At 44.1% G+C, this 10,236-nt stretch overlaps 1 protein-coding gene across 7 annotated transcripts in view; it reads left to right on the top strand.

The window, feature by feature from the left end:
• The first annotated feature begins 943 nt into the window (after window positions 1-943).
• Window positions 944-10,236, top strand: part of MBTPS1 (membrane bound transcription factor peptidase, site 1) — a 50,089-nt gene continuing 40,796 nt past the window's right edge. For 3 of the 7 annotated variants that reach the window (XM_083370663.1, XM_083370665.1, XM_083370659.1), the window contains exons 1-2: window positions 946-1,162; window positions 8,316-8,862. In XM_083370663.1, the coding sequence (XP_083226789.1) occupies window positions 8,676-8,862 (187 nt within the window). In that variant the 5' untranslated portion in view covers window positions 946-1,162; window positions 8,316-8,675. Of the gene's footprint in view, window positions 1,163-1,187; window positions 1,556-5,139; window positions 5,363-6,608; window positions 6,683-8,315; window positions 8,863-10,236 lie in introns of those variants that run through there. The other 4 variants (XM_083370664.1, XM_083370662.1, XM_083370661.1 and 1 more) reach the window with 4 other exon arrangements.

Genomic DNA, 10,236 nt, shown 5'->3' with positions numbered 1-10,236 from the left:
CTTTTTTTTCTTTTAGTCTTAACCACAACGTCAAGTGGTTTGAACTGATGTGTGTTTGCTCTAGTAAAGTCTTACTCCTACGGAAATATTTGTGGTTCTTGTTTATATATATATATATTTTAAACTGTATTCTGTTCCATTAGGACTAGCAATCACAACAGCTAGTAGAAATAAAATAGGAGATAAACCATAGAGTTTAAAACATAGCAACAGAGTAATTAAGAATACAAAAGAGAAAATATACAGTAAATGAATTTACATGGCAGAAAGATACATGAATAAAAATGTTTACTGCATTTTGGACAGAAGGCAACATACAGAACAATTTTAATATTTAAATATCTAATATTCCTGAGCATCCTTATTCTGGACCAAATAAATGCTAGTAGAGTACAGTAGAGCAGAATAGAGTAGAACAGAACAGAACAATAAAATCAAGACTGAAGGGACCTTGGAGGCCGTCTAGTCCAACCCCCTACGCCATTTCAGGTAAATTGTCCAATTTCGTCTTAAAAACTCCCCAGTGCAACAATAAGCATATTTCTGGTATAAATGTTTATTATATAGATCCAGAATAATCATATAGAATAACAGGTCACATGGCAGAGCCTAAACTCCAATATTCGCGGTTGCTGCGGGGAAATTCATATATAACTAACTTAGCTTTTTATCAAGTTGGATACTATACATTTAGGGGCTTCCAACTTGCAATTCCTATTCTTCACAGCAACGCTGCTGAAAGATGCTGGGAGTTGTAGTCCACACCAAAGGGGCGTCCTGGTTTGGGGACAGCTGCCGGGAGCCCCTCGCTTTGCCTTCAAGACTACACGATCCACAATGCATAGCGGCGTTGGACGGCCAACCGCTCTAGGCTACGCGCACTCACCGAAAAGGCCACCGTCCGTTGGCTCGAACGCAACTCCGCCTGTGCTCTGGGAAATGTAGTTCCTCCGGCCGGCCAGTTCTTCGTGGGGGAAACGGCGCCAGGACTACCCGTCCCAGAAGGCGCCGCGCTTCGCCGTCGCCCGTTTTTCATGGAAGGAGCTTCGCCGACGCTGCTTGGACCGAGCTGAGGGTCTGGCTGACGGGAACCGCGCTCGCCCGCTCGCCCTTCCCGGAGCTCGTCGCGCGAAGCCAGAGGCCCCGAAGCGCTGAGGCGGCGGTGAGTCGGAGCGGGCCGTGGGGAGGGAGCGGGCTGGGAGGGCGTCGCTGCCCTTCGGGCCCCGGTTGGACTTCGCGGCCCGGTTCCGCTGGCACGGAAGGAGGGCTCGGCCGGCGGCTGCAGGTCCCCTGTCAGGAGTCGGAAGGGGCCCGGAATGCAGGCAGTCCTCGACTTACGACCACAGCCGAGCCCGGAGTTCCTGTCGCTCAGTGAAACGTTTTGCTGAGTTTTGCCCCGTTTTACGACCTTTTCTGGCCGCGGGTGTTAGTCACGCGGTTGTGAAGTGAATCGGGCTTCCCCATACTCCGGGACACTGCGACCGTCGTAAATACGAGTCACTTGCCAAGCGTCCGGATGTTGATGGCGTGACCAGGAGGAAATGCTGCAACGGTCGTAAGTGTGAACGACGGTCATGAGCAGGCAGATCAGAGGTTTTATCTTTTAGCAAGCCGTGGCGAAAAAGCTTACTGCGGATTTGATGATTTAGAGCAGGGCTCTTCAAACGTGGGCCCTTCTATGACTTGTGGACTTCAACTCCCAGAATTCCTCAGCCAGCTTGCCTGGCTGAGGAATTCTGGGAGTTGAAGTCCCAGAATTGAAGTCCACAAGTCATCGAAGGGGTCACGTTTGAAGAGCCCTGCTCATGAGCCACTTTTTTCAGGGCGGTTGTAACTTGGGTCGGTCACTAAACGGACTGTTGTAAGTCGAGGGCCCCCTGTAAAAGCTGTTCCTAGACCCTCCCTGCGCCTAGAAATCTAGCCTGTCGGGGAGAAGGTCTGCCCTATATGCAGGGAATCCCAGGATCCACGCATTGAACAGTGCAAACGATAACCTTTATTTATTTATTTTTAAATTTTAATTCCATTTATATCCCGCCCTTCTCCGAAGACTCAGGGCGGCTTACAAGCTTAGCAGTAGCCTTCATTCTATGTATATGGCTGCTTATTAGGGCTTTCACACACACCCCCAAGCAGCATTATTACAAAGGCAGCTTAATTGCCCCCAACAATCTGGGTCTTCATTTTACCTACCTGGGAAGGATGGAAGGCTGAGTCAACCTTGAGCCTGGTGGGACACGAACCTGCACTAATTGCAGGCAGCTGGTGTTACTTTAAGGAAGCATTAGCCCAGTGCTCCACCAAGGCATTTGTCATTTTTTTTTAACTGTTGGCACACTGGCACACGTTAAAAATGAAATTCTGTTGCCTGCTCTCAAAAGCGTACACATGCACAGCACACATCTAAACATGCTATATACGTACATAGTTATACATACATACATGCAACCCCTGCCACCTTTGAGGCTTGTCTTCCTGTCCGTTGTGCCCCATCCCCGCCAGCAAACGATGATGGCCTTGTAACCCAGCGGGACCGAAGGCGCCCAGCTTGAGAAGGATGGAGCATGATGGAGTTTTCCCAACCAGGAGCCGGGAGGCCCAGGTTGAAATCTCCCTGTATTCCTGGGATCCTCAGGCTGGGTTTACACCATGCAAACTCTTGATGACATGATGAGGCAAAAGTGGATGTATTTGTGGTTGCAGAGTTGTTTTGCTCCCGAGAAAATGAGGGATTGATGGGGTGGAGAGCAGGCTGAGTGCGGGGATGGGGTCCCAGCAGAATCCTGGGTGCAGATCCAGACACTGGGTGAGCTTTTGCTTTCTCAGCACCTAAACAGGGTGTGAGGATAACATGAACAAATAGGACAGGATGGGGGGGTAACTATCTGGCAGCTTTGTGGAAGGAGAGGAAGGCTGTGTATTTAATAAATCAGCCTCTCAGTCTGCAGAAATAGGCACGCTGCCTTCAGCTCAGTCTGTAGAGTTGGGCACACTGATTTGTTTATTAGATTTTTGTCCCACCTTTATTGCTGTACAAGTAACTCACGCAGTTACTGGACACAGCATTTCTCCCTTCTCTTTTTTTCCACAACAACCCTGTGAGATGAGTTGAGCTGAGAGAGAGGGAGTGGCCCATAGTCATCCAGTTGGCTTTCATGGCTAAGGTGGGACTAGAACTCAGGGTCTCTTGGTTTCTAGGCCAACATCTTAACCACTACTCAAATTGGCTTCATCTCAGTCTGCAGAGTTGAGCAAACTGGCTTTATCTCGGTCTGCAGAGTTGGGCAAACAGGCTTCATCTCGGTCTGCATAGTTGGACAAACGGGCTTGATCTTGGTCTGCAGAGTTGAACAAATGGGCTTCATCTCGGTCTGCAGAGCTGAGCAAACTGGCTTTGAGTTTTGCATAAAGGAGCTTTAAGAAGTGTTTTTGTTCCCACCAGCCTCTACAATGGAACAGCCCAACGTGGAGGAAAGGTTGCAGGAACTGTCGCTCAACTAAAAAAACCACAAAAAACCCTAAAACAAAACATTGGCCATGCTTCCCGTATGGTGGGATGTATTGGCCGGTGTAATTTGAAATGGTGGGAGTTAAAATGTTAATCCTCCCCTTGAGAAACAGGCTGTTCAGATTTTTAGGAAGATATGAAGCAAGTATGCTCACAATTGCAGGAGTGGGAGAAGGGAAGGAAAATGCAGTACTGGCCAGAGGAAGAGTAATTGCAATATAAACTTAAAGCATGCAGTTAATTGCCTTTAGCTGCTCAGAATTGTTTATTAAACTTTTATGCTTCCAGACTCTCAACAGCTCTGGCTGGTTTTCCAATTGGATTGCAAGTTAAATCATGAGATAACCACGATCTATATTGATTGAAAGTGGTGAACACTGTATGTAGGATTAGCACTTAGACTTATATGCCCAGCAATATCTAGGAAACCTAAAGAAAGGCTGAGTATAGTTTTTTCCGGATAGGAGAAAAAAACCCACTAACACGGAAGGATGAAATTTAAAATATTTTCCTCCTCCGTTTCACTGTTTCTTGCTTGTCAATATCAGGCGTCAGGGTCTGTTCTCTGAAATAGTAAGTCTGGACTGCGTCATGTAGATTGCAGATGGATACTTACCTGACTAAATGCCTCTGATAGTAGATATTTCTCACGTCAGAATGATTTATTATAGAGAAAGGAGGTTACTCTCTGACATTTGTGTGTGTTGAAAGTTGTTCCAAAGAGAAAAATCCCTCTATCTAGTCTAAAATAATATAACCCAGATGCATGAGAATTAAGAGCATGCTCATTAGCCTCTTTCTGCTATCATTGGTATTTCCTCAGAATTGCCTACAAATTTGTTTTCTCTTTGGAAAACCTGTGTATTCAAAAGTCTCTCCATCTCTCTCTCTCTCCCCCTCCCTCCCTACACACACACACACACACACACACACTTTCATTGCCTACAGTAGAGTTATCTCAGGGGTCTTCAGACTTGGCCCTTTTATGACTTGTGAACTTCAACTCCCAGAATTCCTCAGCCGGGCATGTTGGCTGAGGAATTCTGGAAGTTGAAGTCCACAAGTCCTAAAAGGGCCAAGTTTGAAGACCCCGAGTTATCTCATGTTTTTCTTTATGACAGGTTTTCTTCTGATTATCATGTGAAAATGAGAAGAAAACCTTCAATGGTGAGGAAAAATGCTCTTGTTGCATTTTATTCAGTCTGATTGGGATTCTGACAGTGTGGTTAAACAATGGGTGTTCGCATAACAACATGCTAAGCCATGGCCATTATAATTTATAAACCACAGTAGCTTGATTCATACAACACACTGAGTTATAAAGCAAGCTGCTACATTTTTTTTAAAAAAAGTGTTTTTGTAGATATGCCTGTCTGAATGTCATTGTGCTCTGTTATCATACTCTCTGTATTATGTATTAACCTTTTAGGTTTTTGATTGCAATCCTGTGTGCCGTTGTTTTATTTTGAATGGAGTTTGGTTGATTTCTAGAATTTGAAATATAATGAGAATTTTGTTTATCCGTGTATGCTGGATTTCAGTGTATTAATCAGAATGGGTTTTAAAATACAGGTCCTGTTTGAAAAATTCTCAGGAAACACTATGCCAAAGATACTATGCCAAAAAGAATGAATGAGGCATGTTTTTAAAGGAAGAGACGTGGAAGTCACTAGGAAGAGTGGAAAGAAGTATATTGCAGAGTGCCACGGTTAGGTGTGGAGTTATGCTAGTGGGAATATGCAAAAAAAAAAAGTTGGTGCAAAGCTGAAGCAAAACCATTGCAGCAGAAATGAAACACATGATGTATACAGAGAAAAAGATAGTTGCAGAGATTGTAGTCAGATCAAGAAGCAGGTAAGATTAAAAGAGGGAGGGAAAATGCAGAGTGATTTTGATGGACATAAAAATGTATTTGGGCGGTAGCTGAGTAGTGCTAAATAAGGAGCCTCCTGGAGAATCAATGAAATTAAAAATGATTAAATGACTAGAGATAATACTGAAGTAAGGGAATGCTAAAAGTATATTTTAGGAAAATGTGAGACTAAGGCTAGTATGTCAAACAGTGGTTGAAACATATACTGTTAATATTAGTGTTCAAGAAAAAAGTAAAAAAATGCAATAAGAATGTTGAAAAGTGGCAAGTACAGGTATAGGTATAGATTGGGGGTCTTCAAACTTGGCCCCTTTTATGACTTGTGGACTTCAACTCCCAGAATTCCTCAGCCAGGCAATTCTGGGAGTTGGAAGTACACAAGTCATAACAGGGCCAAGTTTGAAGACCCCTGTATAGATAGTGAAAACAGAAGAAAGTTAAAATAGAGGCATACTTTACTTACCAAGTATGTAGTGCAAGTTGCATAACCCCTTCGTAAGTAAACTATGCCTCTTATGTATGTGAAGCTGCACCGGGTGACTGAAGAATGCCATTATTGTTCTTGTTGCACAAAAGAAACGATAACAAAGGTGAAGTTAAGGGAATCAGTTTGTCAGATGTATTAAGAAAATTGGCAGAATTTGGACTGGGAGGGCGTGAAAAATAAAAAAACATTTGCAGTGTCCCTTTACCTTGGCAGGGAACAGGCAGATCGGATGTTTATCTTTTAGCAAGTCGTGGAGAAAAAGCTTACTGCAGATTTGATGATTTAGAGCAGGGCTCTTCAAACTTGGCCCGTTTATGACTTGTGGACTTCAACTCCCAGAATTCCTCAGCCAGGCACGCTTACGACCACAATTGTGCTGGCTCAGGGATTCTGGGAGTTGAAGTCCACGGAGTCATAAAAGAGCCAAGGTTGCCTACCCCTGCCCTAGTGGGTGGAGTGGGTGTGGATGTCTTATAATCCGCCTTTTTATTTCTGTTCTTTTTTTGTTGGATGGTAGGCTGGGCTGTAGACTCGGCTCCTTGGCTATTGTTTACCACTTTCCTGTCTAACCTCTCCTTGTCAGTGAACCTATTTTTGACATTACCTTTGGCCCGTCCTGCTAAGTTGCATATTTCACTGGCAAGATTTATGTAGCCAGGCTGTGCAAATAGCTTCGAGCTGATTTCTGAGTCACCTGTCCAAAGTAAATAAATTATAGCTATTTGAAGCTCCGTGTCGAAGATCCTGATCTGATTCCTGTAGTACTTCTTATCCAGTCCAGGTGAAAAGGCACATTGCAGCTGGTTCAGTGCAGGTAATTCTCAACTTACAAGCATTTGCGGCAAAATATCTCTGTAGCTCGGGTGTAGGACGAGGGTGACGGTCCGTTCTCCAAGCTTGTGGGTTGGTTTCTGAACATTTTGTTACCAGGCTAGGTAACATCTTCAGGATAGCTTAGGGCACGGGTATTACCCTCGCCGCGTCACGTGACGTGTTGCAACACATCGCCCCTTTTTTTGCATTGCCGGAGCTGGGGTGAGCTGCGGCCTCTGCATGACGCAACTAGCCTGCGGGCTGGCAGTTTGACACCCCTGGTTTAGGGGACGCGTCAGTGTTCTTCTCTTTATAAGGGCCTCAGGTGTGCGTGTGTCAGGTGAGGGTCTTGCAATGGGTCTTGTGATGAGTCAGTTGTGAGTCATCAGTGAGAGGCTTGTGATGGGGAGGTTACATCAGATCAGGATCATTGAGAGATGGAGTTCTGGTTGGAAGGTGGGTGGGTTGAGGGTCAGTGCTGTCCTTGGTAGGCTGTGTGGTTGATTTGGATTCCGAGGGGTTCCTAGGCTGGTTGTAGGTCAGTGTTGTTGACGGAATGGCTGGTGGAGTGCCAGGCTTTGGTGAACTCATGAGCGTGGTGGGTGGTAGCATGGCCGATAATTTTAGTGTTGCTCCAATTGAACTGGTGCTGTTTGGTATCGGTGTAGCATCGGATAGAGTTTGGTATCGGGTAGAGATTAATGATTTGGGATCGTGGCATTTGACTGCCAGCCGGTGTTTGTGGACCCTGGTTTTTAATTGACCTGATGTTTTGTCCCACGTAGAATTGGGTGCCCTAGGTCACACCTGACCCATCGCAAGACCCATCACAGACCCTCACTTGACACACCCACACCCGAAGCCCTTATGCACAGAAGGAACACCGACACTGACGTCCCCTCAACTCCGCTGAAGATGTTACCCAGCCTGGTAACAAAACGTTCAGAAACCAACCACAAGCTCGGAGAATGAGCCTTCACCCCTACAAGCATTCGTTTGGTAACTGTTGGTAACACAGCGAGCACAACGGATTTGTGTTGCTGCAATTACTTCTCTTCCAGTAGTAAAGAACATGAACCTCTATTGTGTTTACATTGTTTGGTCCACTACAGTTCTACTTTGCAGATAGTAGATACTCTGCCAGGGCCCTTGTAATAGTTCAGAAGTTTGAAATTAGTTTAATGGACACGATAAGTTGATGGAAGACTACACTGTTTTTATTTAATTAGTGACTTCAAGTTAGCGTTGACTCCTGGCGCCTGCTAGTTCGTGCAGTTTTCTTGGCACGATTTTGGAAGTGGTTTTCCATTGCCTCCTTCCTAGGGTCAACAGAGAGTGACTGGCCCAAGGTCACCAAGCTGACTTTGTGCCCAAGGCAGGACTAGAACTCAGGAGCGTGACTTTCCAGCTTGGTGCTTTTATCCACTTCACCAAACTGACCCTGTTTGGCTTTGTAGTTGACCTGCAACCGCTGGAATCTGGATCTTTTAAAAGGGTGAGGCAGTCACGATCTGTTTTTACAGTCATTATTCCCAGTGCCCTTCCACAGCTTGTCATGGCATTGCAGCCCAGATACTTATCACCATGTCAATCTGTTAACAAATATTTAACTCATCTGACGTTCCTTTTGACAGGTTGCGCCTGAAAAGAATATGAACGGTGACCCTAACCCCTAAATTTTGGCTTAGTTTCCGCCGGGCCATACCTGAAATGGAGTCCATGGCTGACCTGTTGAATCCTGAGTGACAGGATCCCGTAATGAAAAATGGAGAAAAAACGGAGAAAGAAAACAGCCTGATGATTAGGCTTCAACCGGAAAGACTATGCAGACAAGACTTTTGCTTGGCTCGGACAAAACTTTAGCGCCGTCCACTTAAAGAGCACTTAAAACAGAGCAGCTTTCTGGGGGTACCCCGGGACTGAGGGAGAGAAAGAAAGAAAGAACTGGTTTGTGGAGAATCACATGTGTGAATTGAATCCATGGCAATCTGGAAATGAAACCTCCTCTTTTCCTGAACATGCGGTTTGCAAACACCTGGTTGTTTCTCACTGCAATCTTACTCTGTGGCAAACACCACCTGGGCACCAGGCTGGGGAATTCCTCTCACGAAAGTCACTTGTGCCCCGACTGCTCTCCTCTGACCCTGAAGGTGGAATTCTCCTCAACCGTCGTGGAACACGGTAAGGAGTTCTTTGCAGCAGATTCTGTCTCTCATAAAATGAAGATGCAGATGGTCCTCGACTTACAACCATTTATAGGTAGTCCTCGACTTAAAGCAGTTTGTTTAGTGACTGTACAAAATGACAGCGGCACTGAGTAAAGCGACTTATGGCCGTTTTTCACACTTACGACCGTTCCAGCATCCCCACGGTCACAGGATCAAAATTCAGACCCTTGGCAACTGGTTCACATTTATGATGGTCGCAGCGTCCCAGGGTCATGTGATCACCCTTTGCAATTTTCTGACAAGCAAAGCCAATGGGGAAGTTGGATTCACTTCACAACCACGTTACTAACTTTACAACTGCAGTGATTCTCTTAGCAACTGAGGCAAGAGAAGTCCTAAAATGGGGCAAAACCCACTTAACAAATATCTTGCTTAGCAACAGAAATTTTGGGCTCAATTGCGTTCGTAAGTCGAGGACTGCCTGTATTTAGTGACTGTTCAAAATTACATCAGCACTGAAAAATGACCAGTTCTCACCCTTATGACCATTATAGCATCACCATAGTATTCTATTCCATTCCCATTCCCTATTCTATTCCATTCCATTCCATTCCATTCCATTCCATTCCATTCCATTCCATTCCATATTTTCTATTCTATTATTCTATTCTATTCTATTCTATTCTATTCTATTCTATTCTATTCTATTCTATTCTATTCTATTCTATTCTATTCTATTCTATTCCATTCCATTCCATTCCATTCCATTCCATTCCATTCCATTCCATTCCATTCCATTCAATATATTCTATTCTATTCTATTCTATTCTATTCTATTCTATTCTATTCTATTCTATTCTATTCTATTCTATTCTATTCTATTCTATTCTATTCCATTCCATTCCATTCCATTCCATTCCATTCCATTCCATATTTTCTATTCTATTCTAATTCTATTCTATTCTATTCTATTCTAATTCTATTCTATTCTATTCTATTCTATTCTATTCTATTCTATTCTATTCTATTCTATTCTATTCTATTCTATTCTATTCTATTCTATTCTATTCCATTCCATTCCATTCCATTCCATTCCATTCCATTCCATTCCATATTTTCTATTCTATTCTATTCTATTCTATTCTATTCTATTCTATTCTATTCTATTCTATTCTATTCTATTCTATTCTATTCTATTCTATTCTATTCCCATTCCCAGTCTAGTCTAGTCTAGTCTAGTCTAGTCCCATCCCATCCTGTCCCATCCAGTCCATTCTTATTCCAGCCAGCTTCCAACATGCAAAAGTCAACAATGGGGAAAGCCGGATTTGCTTAATGGCCGAATGATTCACTTAACAACTGCAGTGATTCACTTCACAACAGTGAC

Source organism: Vipera ursinii (genome assembly GCF_947247035.1).
Source record: "Vipera ursinii genome assembly, chromosome: 10".
NCBI classification, from domain to species: domain Eukaryota; kingdom Metazoa; phylum Chordata; class Lepidosauria; order Squamata; family Viperidae; genus Vipera; species Vipera ursinii.
Note: the sequence above shows the minus strand (reverse complement) of the source record. Positions and strands in the feature narration are given on the sequence as shown.